This window comes from Erithacus rubecula (genome assembly GCF_903797595.1).
Source record: "Erithacus rubecula genome assembly, chromosome: 20".
Lineage (NCBI taxonomy): Eukaryota > Metazoa > Chordata > Aves > Passeriformes > Muscicapidae > Erithacus > Erithacus rubecula.
The window spans coordinates 5,206,903-5,224,361 of NC_136672.1; the positions used below are offsets into that span (position 1 = coordinate 5,206,903).

Consider the following 17,459-nt stretch of genomic DNA (forward strand, 5'->3'; position numbering starts at 1 on the left):
CTCTCTTCTACCCCCTCCCCTCTGCAGTTTCAGAAACACTGCTGTTACCTGGCATAGGTGCAATCCCTCCAGCCCCTGGCATCATGGGCATGGCTGCTGGCATCCCCACCATGGAGGGCATGGGCTGGTAAACTGGGGTTTGAGTCATTCCAGAGAAGCCTGGAGGCAAAAAACCAAGTGCACATTTGGAGAATCCCAAATGAGAATATCCTGTGCAACTCCAGAGAGCACTGCTGGTGCTCTCCACATGCACCAACCACAGCAGGACACAGCAAAACTCAGGTGGAAAAAGGAAACCTGACAAAAATGTGTGGCCTGTCAGATTTTAAATAGCAGTGTTCAGACTCAGTTTCTGCAGCCTTGCTTAGAATACCACTATTCTTCATGATTTAGCTTATAAATAATTCCTGCATGATCACAGAAGGTTTCTCTTGAGGACTGGCAAAGATCTCTGGGACCGGGACTGCCACATCCACGTTGGGCTCTCTGCAGAGGGTGGCCAGGCTGATGAACAGCAAACCCTGGCCTGGAGGCACTGTGTGCCATGGGGAGGAGCTGTGGGGAGAAAGGAAATCTGCTCTCAGCAGCCAAGTCCCATATGGGGTCACAAACCAACCCCACTGGGTGCAAAGGCAGCAGAGCAAGTGTGGGGTCAGACTCAGCTGGGAGGAGTCAGCACTCAGCACAGATCCACTGAATCATGGTGTCCTCACCAGTGAGAATGGCCCTGGGATGCCATGGGAACATCATCATGCACCTCACTCATCTAGGAAGCACATAAGTGACAAACTGGCCTCAGGCCAGTGATCTGAAATAGAGTTTGTCATGCCCCAGAGCCTCTCCAACAGCCAGAAGTAGTCCTTGTCTCAGGAATGACTGAGCTGGACATTCCCCAGCTCTCTGAGACTGCTGGGTGTGTTCCCACCCAAGTAGATTTGTCAGTGCCATTAATGTATTGGTGTTTGACTCCACCCTGCTGCAAATGCCAGTCTTAGTTCCACAGAAATGAGGAAAAATAAAGAAAACAAACACACAAACCAGAACCTCTTCAAAGTTCAGACTTACTAACCCATGGAATAGCTACAGATGATGGGAAGTTCTGTAAGGAATTAATAAGAAAAATTAAAACCACCCTTAATAAAGGCACCAACTGCTGTGTGTAAGCATGGGGTGAATAGAAGGTGAATACATGACTTACAAGCATTTGTCTAGGGAAGAGATGGCCTGGGTCAGAAACAAGCTACTTGCTGCCTTCACCCCAAGAGCAGCTCAAAAGAGAAATGAAAAGCACAAAGCAGTTTCCTTATCTAACACCTTCCCCAAAGAATCTGTCTCACCTGGGAGTGAGGAGTGCAGCCTGTGCTAAAGCCCAGTGAACCAGCTGAACATGCAATAATTGGCACTTAAGGGGCTCCCTGACTTGTGCTCACTGAAGGCCCCAGGTGTTCCCAGGTGTGTCCACGCCCTTACAGACCTGCAGAAGGAAAGATTCCTCTCTGTGTGGGTCCAATCTTCCCCCCTCCTTTCATGCGTCTGGTGAGAATCTCCCTGTTCTCCATCTCCTGCATCAAACCAAACCAAAGCTGTTATCTGAGCTCAGAGGAACAGACATCCAAAGGCTTGTCTGAGCTGAGCAGGGCAGTGAACAGGCAGGAAAAAGCCTGAAGGACTCACAGGGACAGGAGGGCTGCAGAGAGAAGCAGGAGGGAACAGCAAGGGACTTACAGGCACTCTGGAGCCCTGATGCAGCACAGGGCTGAAGAGATCATCCACATAGTGATCCAAGCCTACAGGGGTCCTCAGCTCTTCTCTAAACCTTGGGTCTGGGGCAGAGAGAAGTCTGGTGACAAGGCAGGTAGGAAATATTCCCCTTCCTCAGCCCCTATTAGTCATATTTCAGAGTGGAGCTCTACAATCAGAATCACCTGTCTCCCCCTGCCCTGGCTGGAGCCCACCTGGCCCTTCCCTGTGTCAGCCACAGTCCTGGGCTGAAGCTCACCTGGATGGAGACCAGTAAGTTCTGGAGGCAGGCTGGGTGGGGGGAAGGCAGGGGCCTGGATACCTGGAGCAGGAGGGATCCTGTTGAAGAGAAAAATGAGATGAGGACAGTGCTGAGAGATGGTTGACTGTGAGGCAGGAGGAGCAGGTGTCTCACATGTCCAGGTCAGAGGTCTGGAGGATGCTCCTGTCCCTTTCTGGGGTGATGGGGTACTCAGTGGGGGCCTGGGAGGAGCTGCTGAAGTTGCTGGTCTCCTCCATCTCCCCAATGAGGTCCAGCACAAAGTCACAGCCCAGCAGATCCTGCCATGTGCTGCCAGTGAACATGGAGACAGACCACCCTCGAGTCTTCTTGTCACAGCCCCTGGGAGAGGAAAGGTGTCCAGGCAGGGGAAAGGGAGAGGAAGGAAAACATCACATTCAGTTTCTTCTTGCCTTGTCTATCCTGGCTTAAGTTCTTCAGATTTAGGGTACGAGTCAACTATTAAATTAGAAAAAATTAGGAATCATTCAAGATTTGTCCTTTTCACTATTTTTTTTTCTTTGAAACTGCTCTCACAGATCATACCAGTGGTTCCTCTGTTCCTAAAGGAGCCCACTGTTTATGGCTAAGGGTTATGTGAAGGGTGAAGAAGGGAGCACAAGCTGGAGTGGGCAAGAAGTGAATATTCTACACGTGGTCATATAAATCCCAGCCCACAGACCAAACCAGTCTGAACCTGAGAGCTGGTGACAGCCTCTCTCACACCCCCAGACCTTCTCCCACCCTCTGGCAGTACCTTGCACTCAGGATGCAGGCTGCATACTGCTCCCCAGTCATCCAGGACTCCACCTCAGCTGAGAACTTCTCCTCTGGCACAGAGAGCAAAGTCAGAACCCACAGCCTCCCTGGCAGGACCCAAAGCAACACCCACATTCCATGGGGGACAGGCAGGGCCCAGCTGGAAAGTTTCACACTCTCCTGAGCAGGGCCACAGGAGGACTGAAAGCTCATGGAAGGCTCCACATGGACACCCAAAATATCTGTTTGGGACCCAGGCTGGCATTTCCAACCTGACAGGTGAAAACTCTTGCAATGTCCTGGTTTGCTCAGGGATCACTCCACTCACAAGGACCCAGAGTAGGGATGTTCTGTGCTCAATTCACAGAGCTGCTGGCTGCTCCAGAGGCAGCTTCAGGCAATATTTGACAAGGGAGAAGGGCAGAAAGCCCCTCTAACAAAACACTGCTGCATGGGCTGGGCTATAATGGATAACAGCCCTGCAGAGGTGCACAGCCTGAACAGCCCTCTATTGTGCAGGCTGCAAACCCAGGACAATCTCATCCCTCAGCCTGAGAAGCAGGTCCCACCAGGCCTAGATCTTGCAAGTTTTGGGTCTAAATTCAGATGCTTATTTCCCCCATGGTTGTACCAGCAAACAGCGTTCTGATCCACTTCACTTAGCTGAAGGAATTATTTCCCAAATGCTGATTTCTGCACTGGGAAAGTCCTTAGAGACTAGAAGACAGCAGGAGGGCAGAAGAGTGAGTTACCATTGAAGGTGTGGACATCCAGCACCATCTTCCCCCTCCTCTGGTTTGCTGTCCACTCCAGCTGGGTGGGAGGGAAAGCCCTGGAGGGCGCGGGCTCTGCGTCCCGAGCTGCCGTCAGCATCTTGCGCTGGCAAACGGCGCTGAAACCCTCCAGGCCATGGTCTGACACAAACCTGGAGAGGGAAACTGCATGGAGCACTGCTCTCTGCCCCTCTGGAAACCTGGCTCAGTGTTCTCTCCTCTTACTTCAGCAGTGGCTTCTCCAGTGCTGGCGAGGGGCCAAAGCAGCTCAGCAGAGTGGCCATCAGGACCCAGCCTCGCTGGCTGTGCTCCGTGTCTGGGTTCCTCCAGGTCTGGGAAACCACCTGGCTGAAGATTTCATCCCGCAGAGCAGCATCACTCAAACCTCTCCCAGCAATGTAGTTGCCCAGCAGGACCTGCTGCCAGCCAGGGAGGTTCTTGTCACCGATGAACCGCAGGATCTGGGGGCATTGAGGTGAGAGAGAAGAGCTGGAGCTGTGACCCTCAGCCCAAACTGTGCAGGAAGGAGCTCACCAGGATGGCTGTGACCTGACTGGGGCCTGTCCTCAGGTTTTTGTGCACCACCAAAGTGCTGGGAATTTGGGAGGCAACGTTTACAGAGTCTGGATTCTGTCTAAAAGTCAGGGTGACTTCAGTCTCTTCTGAGGTCTGACTGAGAATTTGGTCCAGGGCAAAATATTTCCCCTCGGGCAGGGCTCAGACACACAAGTAAATCACCACAGGGTACCTGCTGCTGTGCCCACTGAGTGTTTAAAACCTTTGGTACAGTTAATATTACACCAAGTACTATGGGATGTGGTGTCTCAACACACTCACTGAAGAAATGATTCAGCTTCTTGGCTATGCACATCACACCTTCACTGCTTTTCTAGTTTGTGTTTCTCACCCTTTGGTACAGAATGATTTCTTTCATCTCTACACTTCAGTATGTCACCAATTAATTTTTTTTTTCTAAAATGTACAGCTTTGGAAAGAACATTTATGAGTAACAACACTTCTAAAAACACTTAATGCGTGTCAGAGATTCACTGAGAAAACAGGGGATGGTAGTTGTTCAGTTCTCATGGAATTCTTTGTAGCAAATCCCTGCTTCATTAGCAAGAGAGGAAAAACTGCCTTTGATCTTTAGAAAAATAATAGTATTCTGCTTAAACACAATCCTATTCACAAGATTTTATTGAAGCTTATGCTTCTCTATAATTGGGATCATGAGGACAAAACAAGAGCCTGTTTTTAGGTATTAACTTTCTTAATGGGCTTATTTAATTCTATGTAATTCCCCAAAAGATTATCAGATTTACTTAGAAAATATCTGGAGTTTCATTCTATTTTCAACCATTTTAAAAGATAAATATAAAGACATATATGTTTCACATCCACAGAGATGACATGGCACCATCCCCTTCACACAAACACTACAGTGAGGGTGTGGTTCCAGGTGTACTTTCCTGATGACAAAGTCCCTGCCCTTTTCCAGCCTTTAAACAACAGTTCACTGTCCCCTGTTGGGAACTGACACATCTGTGAGCCCGAGGTGCAATAGAGATGTTTGCTGTAAACCACATCATGGAAAAGATCTGGGTTAAATTAAACTTTTTTATGACTGATAGATGAGTAAGTGGTTGAGAAGACAGACTTCCCTTATTATTGCTGCTGAGTCTGCAATAGTGGGATATTAAAGTTTAGCAGTTCTGTTCCTATATGTCCTGCCAAAATCTGAGATTCCATCACTGGCTGGTCTGTGCCTCTCCAAAAACAAGCAAACCTAAGAAACTGCATGTGATCTCTGTCTGCTCCAGAGCCCAGAATTTATTCTGCTTTTCCAGCTCTCCATGTATTCTGGGAACAGTATCCACCAGCAGCAACTTGTATAAAGGCATTAAAACATTGTCTGTGCCCACCTGCTGTTCAGCAAGGTCAAGAAGGGCATCTCTTACCAGTTTGTTTATCTCAAGTGCACTGTCCTGGTGTTCAGCATCCAGGTGGGTTAAGGGGTGCTGCAGAGGCTGACCTGGGGCAGGGAAATCTGGTTTCTACAAACAAACAAAAATAGAAATATTTGCTCCTGGTGTTGCTAAAACCAGTGTGTCTGCCCACAGGGGAGGCAGTGAAGAGGGATAAAAAGAGTTCCTACCTGGAAGTGTGATTTGATGAAGGAGGAGAAGGGATAGCTGTTGATGGTGGGTGGGAGGGAAAGGCCATCCTTGACCTTGACTTCTGGGGGCTGTGTCTCTGTTATCTGGTTGGCCTGGGCTCGGTGTCCTGCAAGGAAAGGAGGTTCTGGTGTGGTGGCAGCACAGAGACAACTCACACAGGCTGATCTGCTCCTCTCCCTGCCCCAGCCCCTGGCTCCAGGGACACCCAGCCCACCCTGCTGCCCAGACCCCCCAGCAGGCACAGCCTCAGCCCCCTGAGACCACCAGGACTCTCTTCAGGGGGGAGATTTTACAGCTCTGATCTCTCAGACTCTTCCCCCCAGGGAACACCTGGAGATTGGATCTGCCCTGCAGCATTTGCAGGCAGGAAATGCTGAGCCCCTCCAGGGACACTGCTGAGAGCTGCCCAGTGCCCAGGAAATGAGAGGTCTTTGCAATGAGGGATTTACCATGGATAAGAGAGAACAAGCATCACTAAATGAAGGGATTTCCTCAATGCAGCAGAGCTCCTGTGCCTTCCTCCCTCTCCAGCCGTGTCCCCTGGTGCTCTCCCTCCTCCCCATCAGTTTTCATTCCCAGCAGTTTCTCTGCCCCCTGAGCCCCTCTGGCTCACACTGCTCACTAGCCCAGCTGACAGTCCCTGGAGGGCTCTGCCATGAAATGTGATGTATTTGGGGATCCAGCACAGTCTGCTCTGATTCACCAGACCCTTGTCCCTCATTGTGTCCCTTCCTGTCCCCCACAGGCACTGCTGGCTTTGGGTTTGACACCACACAGAGAGGGGCAAACCCTGCCCCAGCCTATTTGCAGCTCAAATATTCACATTGTAGAGAGCTACAGAGGAAACACAGCTGCTCCTAATTTAATGCTCAAGGTCAGATCAACAGCTTGTGAATTATTGCAGTCAGTGGTGTTTTGGTGATTTGAAAACCAACTGGTGCATCCCAAAATAGATATATAAACACATGCTAAACTTGTTACATTGTTACATCATAAAGTTATTAAATTGTTATCCTTGGACTGATAAATTGTTATATCTCTAGTTATTACAATGTTCCACAATAAAGATGTTACTGTTTTTCCTTCCCTCTGTTTTAAACTTCCATTTGAGGAAGTAATTTTTGATGAAAACTGAAAATATTTCTTTGAAATTGTCAAAACTGTCCTTTTCTTCCCCTTTAATTTCCTTAAAGATTTTAGAGTAGGTAAAAGATGGGTTTAGTTTTTCCACCCCAGACTCATCTCTGCCAGAGACTTGGATTCATTAAGCATTTTGCTGTCATGTAACTTTGACCAAAGAGTTTTGCACCATCTCTGCCATCAGTTCTACCAGCCCAGTTCAAAAGACAAGCTAAAAAAATTAACAAATATACTGATTTTTAAGCTGGTGTTCTGCCCCCTGGCCCAAGTTGCTTTTCCTCCCTACCATGTAGGAAACATCCATCCATTTGCCTTTACCATATTTACATTGCAAAGATAATGAACCAAATCCAACCCAGTGACAGGCAGCAGGGAGAACAAACACACACATTGACATAAACAAGGAAACACTCAGTGAAACAGGGAAAGGAGGGAAGGAAGAGGATGCCTCACCTTCCACAAGGTGCAGGAGGGCTGAGAGCTCTGCAGGGATCTCCAGCAGCCCCACGTCCTGCAGAGAGAGACAAATCAGCCACTGGCTGCCAGAGAAACACATAAAACCCTGAGCTGAGACTGGGTGAAACTGCTTTGGAAACTGCCAGGACAGGGATGGAGCACTGAGCCAAAGCAGGGACTTCTGCCTCCACAACACTCAGAACCATTGCAAACAGAGAGGTATTGCATGAACACAGCTGTGTGACATGGGTCTGCAAGGGAGGGAGAGGGAGCAATTCCTAAATAAAACATCAACTGCCACAAGGGGAATGACTGGAAAGTTGGTTTTCTTTGATTTATCCCTATTCCTGTCAAGTCTGGCATATTGCACTGCAGAGACTGCAGCTGAAGGGTAAGGGCCATTTCTTCCTGACTTTTTCTTTGGATTTTTCAGTATCCACAAGTGCTATGGCATTAAATGAGCCTTGATTCTGATTTTTTATGTATATTGGAGGCTCCTAAGAGAGCTCACATCTCTACCTGGGTAATACATGAGAATCTGGCCACTGAGTCTTGATCTTTCACTGGTTTGCACCTTGCACTGGTGCAGGGGAGGAAGCAAATGGGCCAATACAGCACAGTGTGTGTCAGCATCACTGCATGTAGAGACAGCTCAGGGCATTTCAGACAGAACTACTCAGATTAAAGCACTATAAAACCAAGCCAAAACTGTAGCTTTTGGAGTTTTTTGCTTTCTTTTTTTGTGTATGTTGTTTGTTTTCTTTTTTAAGATCTGCATAGTAAAGCCTCTTGTGACCAGCACATTATTCTGACATCTCTCTCCACATAAAGCCAGATTCATGGCATTTTTGATCAGTTTGATTATGCTCATAAGAAGATGCTTGACTTCAAGTCTGGCTTTTCAATGGTGTATTCAGGAAGTGGACTGTGAAATTCCACAGTTCTGGATCCACACCTGAGGAATCAGGTGACACAAGAGCACCCAGGGCTAATTATTCGTGTTGTTATTGACAGGTCTATACACAATTGTGGATAATATCAATTCAGATTCCCTTGATCAGACACTGCAGCAAATGTGTGTCCAGTCTAGACACATAAATAATGGCATTACTTAGAAATGTTGATACAGGCTAAATGTGTTATGAAGCCTTTAATACATCCTTTCCTCTACATCAGCTTCTGTTAACATATTTATGCAGAAATGTCTCATTCCCAGCCCTCACAATAGAAGATGATCACCAGAAATAATCTTCCCTCCATCTCTGAAGACCAGGTCCAGTTCTGTGAACAAACACAGTGCTCTGACTCAGGACTGATTTATGATGCATGGCTGTGCCCAGAGTTTGGGAATCACTGAACTAATGAGATATTTCTGGATTAGAAGGCTCTTTATACCCCCTAACCTGCATTCTGTACTGGGTTCCACACATGTGCCCCCTTTAGGTGTTCTGCTGTGCCCCAGCAGGCCTGGGCTGAGGAGGCACAAGGGAGGAAGAACACCTGGAGAACCTGATGTTTCTGATCTCAGCCCCTCCCAGACCATTTGACAACTCACCATTCCTTGGCTGGGACTATTCTCTGTGTCACCACAGGCCAGGGAGCTCCTTCTTTGTTTCCTTTCCTCTAACTCCTGCTGTTAGGAGATGAAAAGGGGATGGAGGGTGGGAAAAGATGTGTATGAAGTCAATTCCAGCTATTCTGGAGGCAGATGCCATGGGTGGGCAGGAGATGATGTCCTGCTCCAGCAGATAAAATGACAGAACAGTTACAGAGCTTCCTTGGGACACCACCACAGTGTCTTGAGAAGGGGCTGCCCAGGCAAAGGCCTGAGCTTTGCAGAATCACCTCCTGCCCTTCACAACACAGTTCAGCAGCAGGAGCCTCCAGCCCTTGCCCACCTTCCCTTGCTGAGCATTTGATGTGGCTCAGGACTAAAGCACCCAGAAGCTGCCAGAAATATTTCCCTGCCTCCTTCAGCATCACATGATAACAGCCTGAACATGGACAGGTGAACTCATCCATGGAGGGGAAACCCTTTAGAAAGGTGGGGGGATACCAAAAGCTAAACTCCCTCTCAGCTCTGCCCTTTCCCATCCATTCTTTTGTTCCCCAGCCTCATCACTCACCTGACTCCTGCTCCAGATGGGGAAGGAGGATCTCTGTCTCTGCCTCTCTCCTGCCTCTCAGGTGTGCTAAGCACTGTGACTACATGGCAGCTTATGAGGGCTGGGCTCAGAAAGACAGTGACAAGCTAAAGTCCAAAGGGCAGGGCTGTGGGGTGGGGTGGGGGAAAGGAGGAACTTTGCAGCAGATGAACTTTGAGACCTTTGCTGCTGCTGCAGCACGTCAAGAGACCTCAGCAAACAAACACAGAAGGAATAGAAACAAATTCAAAAGAGCTGCACTGTTGTGGTTACCTGGGAGAAAGAAAAGCTGGATCCAGTCCAAGTGGGAAGGACAAGAAACAATAGAAACTCACGCTGGGCTGGGCATGGCAGGAGAGGAGGCACCTCTGCAGGTTTGTATCAACACCATGTCCCCAACCCTCTGCCCCACCATGCCCTCAGCCACACCAGCAGCTGTGCTGGGTCCTGCCCTTGTGAAGCTGGCAGCTATGAGGTGTTTGTAGCTACTCTAAGGATGAGTGGTCTGATTTCCTCTTTCCAATTTTATTTTGATCGTTTGTGCAGAATACATGATGATACCCATTTGACAGAAGCATAGCTCTCTCCTGTACATTATTTCTCATCCTCTCAAAAATCCTGTTCTCACCCCAGCTGATTTTCAAAGGCCAAGGGCTTCAGCAGCCTGAAGCTGGATAATTGTGGACTGAAAAAATTCTGCATTTCAGTCACCATCAGAAACTGAAATGGGCAACAAAAAAAGCAAGATGAATGATTCCTTCCAGCCTGAGCAGAACAGCAGCTCTGAAGACCACAGATGGAACTAGCTCTTGCCTCATGTAGGGCAGCCTGGAGTGATGCCTGGGGAAGCCACCTAGAACACAGGCTAGACAGAGTTAGGGAATGAAAAGGGGATTTAAAAGGCCTTTAACAAATGCACCTTGGACAGTGCAAAAACCTCACAGAGGCTACACCCAAGATGGACAATGGTCATGAGTTTCTCAGACAGAAATAAGTTTGGTCTATCTGCGCATCAGAGGTTAATTGTCCAATTACAGCTTCAGGTAATGAAGTCACATTCCCCCAGTTCGTTCCCCCCCAATTCACTTTTGTTTATACTTTTTGGGGCCTGAGGCAGAGGGTGTCTTGGTTCTCAGGCCTGGAAGGATTGTTTTGTCTGATCAAAATGTGAAGAGAACTTGCTAACACTCTATCTGGAGTTCAGTTATACCCTAATGCAGTGTAGGATCTGAAAAATAGAAGAGCTCAAACTTAAGTCATCATTCCCACCCTGGCTCACAGCCAGAGCTGTGACTCAGCTGTGTTTGCAATACCTGTGCCAATTCTGAATGCCATTTAGAGAGAGAAGGCTCCAGCCCCTGTGGCTCCTTCATTTGACTACATTTGTGTCAGACAGAGGGCGAAGGACACCTCAGTGGGTCATTCCCCACAACCCTTCCAAAGCCATCCCTGCCCTGGCCTCACCCTGCAGCAATGTTCCCTCCTGCACCCCCTGCTCTGAGAGCACTGCTGGTACCTGGCAGCGCCTCCTCCACCGAATCAGAGGTCTGGAGATTAAAATCATGGTTTTAAATTGCACCAAAGTCTTCTTCAACCTCTTGTAACGCTTTCTAGAGGACAAAGAAAGAAAAGAATTGGCTAATGTGGGACACACCAGCCACAAAAATGCTCATGGAGCAGGTCAGGAGCTGAGGTGAGGAGAGACCTGCCGTTTTGAGTGGCAGTACAGGATGTGCCCAGCAATGTGTGTTCTGTCCCCATCTGCTGCAGCCAGGTGTGGCAGTGACCCTGATCTCCTGGCACACATTATCTGCTAATGGGCCATCTTTAAACCAGCTGGGGCAATCACCTTTATCTTTCCCATGACCCACCCTTCATCCAGGAGGTATCACCTGTTAATGGGCCATTGTTAAAAACTGGGTTTGGCAGCAATTCTTATCTCTGTGGGAATTCCCTCCTGTTAATGGGCCATTATTTAAAACTGGGTGGGGCAGTGACCCTGATCTCCTGGCACACATTATCTGCTAATGGGCCATCTTTAAACCAGCTGGGCAATCATCTTTATCTTTCCACAACCCATCCTCCTTCCAGGAGATATCTCCTGTTCATGGCCATTGAGTCCCAGTGCATGACTGATAAAATTACATCATCCCACTGGGAGATGCTCCAGCCAGGGAAGGAGCCAAGCCTTTCCCACCCAGATAAAAACTGAGATTTTGGACACCAAGGCACCTTCTTTCCACTGGATTCCAGAGGAAAGCCAGACCTTTCCACATCATCCCTGGACCTTCAGAGGAAACTGCACCTTCTCCAGGAGCACTGCTCCAGCTGAACCACATCTGCCACTGCAGGAGGATGCAGCCACCATTGAATGGGACTGTGCCAACACCCTGACTGACTGACAGGTGTCAGCTTGGATTCTGACTCTGGCAGGGTTTGGGATTGTTCTTTGTAATATTGTATTTCTATTTTAACTTTCCTAGTAAAGAACTGTTATTCCTAATTCCCATATCTTTGCCTGAGAGCCCCTTAATTTCAAAATTATTATAATTTGGAGGGAGGGGGTTTACATTCTGCATTTCAAGAGAAGTTTCTGCTTTTATTGGCAGACACCTGTCCTTCAAACCAGGACACCTGGCTGTCCCTTGCTGGGCTGGCCCTGCTGACCTTGCCTGGTGGCCTCTGCAGTGAGCCTGGATCACCGTCACCTTCTCCTGCAGGCGCAGCCGCCGGCGCTGCACGAGGCGCCGGAATCTCCTCTGCAGGGTGACAACTGCCCAGCTCTGCCTCTGCTGCCACAGCCTCTCCAGCAGCTGCCTGGCCTCCTCCTTCAGGAACACCTGGGCAAAGGCAGCAGCTGCTGAGCCACCAGGGAAGCTGCAGCTTCGCCCAGAGCTGATCAATAACAAAAACTGCTGCTTTATCCCTTTGTAGACTTTAAGGGTTTTTGGTAATGAAACTGGGGTGCAGGTGGTAGAGATGGATGCATTTGTGGTGGATAAGGAATCAAGGAGTGATGAAGGTTAGCAGGCAGCAAAAGTAGAAGCCCAGGAATGCTGGGTGTACAAAGGACTTGGCCGTGCTACAATAGCCTGGAGCTGGAGTCTCCTGTTAATGTGAAGTGCTAAAAATGCCTCCTTGTACTTGAGACAAGAGGCAAAGGTGAGAGGGGAAGGTGTGCAAGGTCCTCTCTCTCCAGGCAGAGGCTGAGCTCCTCTCTGTGCTTTCCAGCCTGGGAATGGCTGGGTGGGGCTGTGTGCTCCAGCTGGGATTCTCTGCAGGTGTCACCTTTGTCACTCCCATCTGATAGAGATCCGAGGGGCTCCCCAGGACGTGAGCCAGCACTGCTGCACAGCCTTCCCTCTGCTGCAGGCTGCTGGGGCTGCCCCCAGCCAGGAGCCCGTACCTGGGACAGGAGGAGTGGCTGTGACAAAAACCAGGGCTGCACATGGAGCCCTCAGAGAAAAAACCATCCAGGGCTGGGGGATCCCAAGCCAGGACACTCCTGTACCTGGCCAGGAAGCTCTGGAATGGCAGATGGACTGGGAATCCCTCCTTTTGAATGTGGATGGCCTCCAGAATCCCAGAATGTCGCAGCTGGCAGTTCACATACTCCACATCAAAGATATTTGACAGCTGCAAAGATAGAGCAGAAGAAAAAAATGAAGAAAATAAATAAATAAATAAAAAGAGAAAGGAGACTGAAGGCAGGGAGTTTAGAAAGGCTCTCGTCTTGTTCTGTCCTTGGATTGGATCTTGCCATGGAACACAAAGCCCAAGGAACACTTTGGTGTCCAGCTGACCCTGGTTCTGCTCTGCAGCACAGGATTAACTCACATGGCCACAGGGAAGGGTGGGACACATAACAGGGAAGAAAAGTCTCAAGCTATGAAATGAAACAAAGCAGTTTAAATGCCAGCTGTGAAAGGAGAGCTGTTGGAGGAGAATGAAGGATGAGGGACCCCAGGAGGAGCTCGGGTGCTGCCCTACCTTCCTGGGGTTGGGGCTGATGCAGCGGATGAAGAAGGAATGGCTCCTGGGAAGCAGAAGGGACAACCTTGGGTCACTCTCCTCCCTGTGCTGACCCTGGAACACTCCACACCGTGTGTGCCAGCAGCATCTCTCACCCTCTCAGCTTGGCTGTGAGCTCCTGCAAAGACTGCTGGAATTTGGACACCAGTGTGGAGGTCTGAGGCCTGAGCCCTTTTCCCCCCAGCTCCCTTTGCTGGCCACAGGCAGCTTTAGCCCTCTGGAAAATGCAAGACACCACCTGCAAACACAAAGAAATTACCAAAACTCACTCAACTATGGGGAAAAAGGAATCTTTTCTACCTGAAGCTTAAGGGGGCCATTTCCCCTGGCAGTGTCAGGAATGCAGCTGCATCCTCAGGCACTCTGAGTGTTTTATATATAAAGTGCATCAATTGCAGGCAAAGACAATTTGCCCAGTTCCCAAGTAAATTCAGTAAAATAAAACTTGTTGCTTGTCCAGGTTCTCCTGACACCTGACCAGCAGCTTTCTGCTTCTCACATAAAGACAAAGAGTGGATCACTGGGTGTCTGCTGTAGAGATCTTCCCCCTGACCCATTGCTCTACCTTGAGGCTGCTCTGGGAGAAGATATCGAGCACCTCTGGCCTCAGCTGGTCACGGTTTTTACTGAGAAACTTGTGAACCTGCAGAGGCAAAGTCTGATTTAAAGCATCATTCAGACAGGCAAACACACTGGGGCTGGGGCAGGCAGCTGGAGAGGTGGAACAAGGGGAAAGCCCTGGAGAATGAAGCTGGTTCTTCCTGCTGCTACCAGGGTAGAGAGGACAACAACTTCTGCTTCTCCTTCACATCACCCAGCAGACTTTCACCTTTTTTTAATTTTTTTCTCCCAGCAGCAAGAGCTTTCCTGCATTTCCAGGGCTCTGTTGTGTCACTGAGGGCAATTTTTATTTTGCTTCTGCCCAGAGGCAGCTTAGTTGGCTCTGTTAATAACAACCTCCTCTCTTCTGATAAACTGATGCTCTGGAGGGATGTGCAGCCACAAGGGGAGAGCTCTGGCCACAGAGCTGGTCCATCAGGACACCCTCAGCTTGTTCCCAGGATGGGTTATTCCTCCAGCTGCTCTGAGCCCCTGCCAGCTCACCTGGTAGGTGACAGGGCCAGCATAGTGCTGCACAGTGAACTCAGGCAAAGGCAGCTTGGGCTTGGTGTACCAAGGGCTGTTTCCATGGTGGTAGTGACACTTCTGGAGGAAAGTGTGGTCTGTGGCCTGAAAAAGAGATTTCCTGATGCTGCAACACACTCAGTGGGCTGCAAAGCCACTGTTAAACTGAAGGTGAAAACATTGAATATTTGTGCAGTCATTGTGGAAAACAGCCTCACCTTAACCACCCTTTGAAAGGGATCCCATGAGAGGCTGGGAGCTCCTCACCTGAGGCAGGGAGGTCTGGTCATCCAGGATGCACAGGATGCCATGGGGCTTTGCAGTAAGGAAATCCAGGCACGACTGGCTGTACATCTTGGACATGGGAATCCAGGTTAGCTGTTCCTGGCTGTATTCCTCCTGCATGAAAAGGCCAAATCCAGTCATGCAAACAAGGAGAAATGGATAGAATTAGCAGAGGGGTTTGGGTTGTTCATCAGGAAGTTAGTGTTCCACTCCTGTTAGCAACTTGCCCAGAATTGTCTGGTTTTGTCTCATGAAACAGTGGCTCTCTCTAAAGCCACTAATGATTTTCCTGATTTGAGAGAGGAATGCTGAGTGATGGAGTGAACTGTAGAAGGCAACAAGTGTGATAAATACACCTTCACCCCCCAGGACATAAGTGGTACAGAAAATGCTACAGAGAAGCCAAACAGGCTCTAGAAGTACCCACTGAGGTCTGGGCTCTGACCCTGACCAACTCACTCCCAAAACCTGGAAAAGGGAGAAAGGTACTGACAAAATCTCCATCCCCTAATGTACTGTAGAATTGATAAAAGGTATTAAATAGGCAGCTCTCTGGATTAGGATTCCATGGATATTTCCTAGAGGACCATTCAGTTTCCTGTTCCCTGCTGAGGATCAGGAAATGCTCCTGCTGAATGAACAGGCATCTGGGGGTGCCTTAGCTCAGTCCAGGTGAGCTGCCTCAAGGTGCTGAATTCCACTGAGCCCACTCACCTCCTCCTGGGCAATGACAGTCTGGCTGAAGAACCACTGGAGGTGCTCATTGGCAAAGTTGATGCAGAGCTGCTCTAAGCTGTTCACTCCCAGATCCTGCCAAGACAGAAAGGATCATCCCTCCCAAGGCCCAGGGAGCTGTGGCTCCCTCTAAATGCTGCACAGGCTGAGTTGTGCTGGGCTGCTGGTTCTGGCTGGTGTCAATGAACCCAGCCAGCTCAAACCATCCTCAGCCTCTGGTTTGCAAGCTCTCAGCTCTCAGCCTGGTTTAGTGATGAGGCTGAACAGCCAGAGGTGAGACAGGCTGTGAAGGAGCATAAAGGAAAAACCATCCACTCTTGGATGCACAGCCCCACCTCTGTATTCCATTGTTTTCAGCACTCACTGGGACAGAGAGGTTTTAACAGGAGCCCTAATTAAAATACTCCAAGGCCTTGGTGAGCACATGCCCTCACTGCCCAGGCCATAGCAAAAGAACATTAAAAATAACCTCAAAGCCATGGATATCCACAATGCCCACAGCACAGTCAGACTCCCAGGGAGCCAACCACTCATTGATCCTCAGCAGCAGCCACTCAAAGAGCAGGTAGTACAGAGCCTTGGCAATGGAGTCCCTGGGTGGGAGAGGGGACAAGAGCCAGTTACTGCAAAGTAAATGCACCTCTGGGGGCATCTCACCCACCCAGACATCAGCAGAAGTCACCTGGCATCAATGGCTCCTTCCACAGACAGAGGGGTGATGATCTGATCATAAGATGTAACCTGGAATGATGTAACATGAAAAGATAAAATTTACTCTTATTATCTCACAAAAACACACAATTTTTTTTTTAAAAATCCACAAGGAAGTCAACCCAGTTAATAAATAGATTTTTTTTCTATTTGGCTGAGAATTTACCCATATATCAAAATAAAAACTAAACCCAGAATTCTGCTGCCAGAGGTGGGAGTCAGCTGGCCAAAGTGATAAATCTGAAGCCACTCATATCAGAAAAGAGCCCTCCTAGATGTGAGTTCTGCCAACTTTACAGAGCTGCCTTGGGGGGGTTCAGCCCATCCCAACCATTTTATTCCTGTTTCCTCCCAGATTTTGAGCCTCCTCATCTGAGGAGAGTGGGGCAGGACACTGTGTGCTGCAGGAGGGGTGAGTCCCCAGGAAGGTACTCACAGTGACTCGGTGGGTGACAGCTCTCTGCAGCAGCTCTGCTGGCACCCGCAGCAGACTGGCCACAATCTGGATCTCAGTGGCACTGGCAATGGCTGCATGCTCAAAGGATTCTTTCTAAATAATAAAATGTTCTTTATTACACATTACTATACATATATTACTATCGATATTGCTATATATTATGGATAGGAGCAATGGATGGGATACAGGGTCACTCTTGTATTAATATTCTCAACAGCATCTGTGGAGAGCTGGGCACAGCCTGGGCAGAGCACCAGGTTCATTTTGGCTCCTTAAAAAGCCACCCAAGCTCTAAAGACCTTTGATTGCCTCCCATCTTCTGTCCCTAGACCAATCTAGAGCCCAACACTGGAAGGACAAAAAGATCTCCAAAGGATGTCATCCTCAGTCAGGAATCATGTCCTAGTCCCCCCACACGGTACAACAGCAATATTCAGTATAAATATCCCATCCCCAAGCTGTTGGGTTACTGTACCTCATAGGAGGTAAAGCAGATGTTCCCCAGCTGCAGAACAGCAGCCAGCACAGCCCAGGTGGAGCTCAGCTGATCTTCTGAGAGGCTGATTCCCTCCAGAGCTTGCACCAGGACCTGAAAATCCTGACTGTCCTCCTTCCCCAGGACTTCACATGCTCTGCCCTGAGAGA

The 17,459-nt window shown here is 49.0% G+C and overlaps 1 protein-coding gene across 1 annotated transcript in view; it reads right to left on the reverse strand.

Annotated features, from left to right (window-relative positions):
* MYO15B (myosin XVB) overlaps nucleotides 1-17,459 on the reverse strand; it is a 42,894-nt gene that overhangs the window by 15,427 nt on the left and 10,008 nt on the right. Inside the window, exons 10-34 of the mRNA XM_079323369.1 lie at nucleotides 17,290-17,451; nucleotides 16,794-16,907; nucleotides 16,329-16,387; nucleotides 16,116-16,239; nucleotides 15,626-15,721; nucleotides 14,894-15,025; nucleotides 14,606-14,731; nucleotides 14,067-14,144; nucleotides 13,597-13,739; nucleotides 13,460-13,505; nucleotides 12,981-13,105; nucleotides 12,758-12,875; nucleotides 12,137-12,309; nucleotides 10,986-11,079; nucleotides 7,323-7,380; nucleotides 5,708-5,835; nucleotides 5,511-5,606; nucleotides 3,778-4,013; nucleotides 3,532-3,704; nucleotides 2,778-2,850; nucleotides 2,156-2,362; nucleotides 2,000-2,079; nucleotides 1,726-1,823; nucleotides 1,475-1,562; nucleotides 49-159 (exon numbers count right to left, since the gene is read on the reverse strand). Coding sequence (XP_079179495.1) covers nucleotides 49-159; nucleotides 1,475-1,562; nucleotides 1,726-1,823; nucleotides 2,000-2,079; nucleotides 2,156-2,362; nucleotides 2,778-2,850; nucleotides 3,532-3,704; nucleotides 3,778-4,013; nucleotides 5,511-5,606; nucleotides 5,708-5,835; nucleotides 7,323-7,380; nucleotides 10,986-11,079; nucleotides 12,137-12,309; nucleotides 12,758-12,875; nucleotides 12,981-13,105; nucleotides 13,460-13,505; nucleotides 13,597-13,739; nucleotides 14,067-14,144; nucleotides 14,606-14,731; nucleotides 14,894-15,025; nucleotides 15,626-15,721; nucleotides 16,116-16,239; nucleotides 16,329-16,387; nucleotides 16,794-16,907; nucleotides 17,290-17,451 — 2,938 coding nt within the window. The remainder of the gene's footprint in view (nucleotides 1-48; nucleotides 160-1,474; nucleotides 1,563-1,725; nucleotides 1,824-1,999; nucleotides 2,080-2,155; nucleotides 2,363-2,777; nucleotides 2,851-3,531; nucleotides 3,705-3,777; nucleotides 4,014-5,510; nucleotides 5,607-5,707; nucleotides 5,836-7,322; nucleotides 7,381-10,985; nucleotides 11,080-12,136; nucleotides 12,310-12,757; nucleotides 12,876-12,980; nucleotides 13,106-13,459; nucleotides 13,506-13,596; nucleotides 13,740-14,066; nucleotides 14,145-14,605; nucleotides 14,732-14,893; nucleotides 15,026-15,625; nucleotides 15,722-16,115; nucleotides 16,240-16,328; nucleotides 16,388-16,793; nucleotides 16,908-17,289; nucleotides 17,452-17,459) is intronic.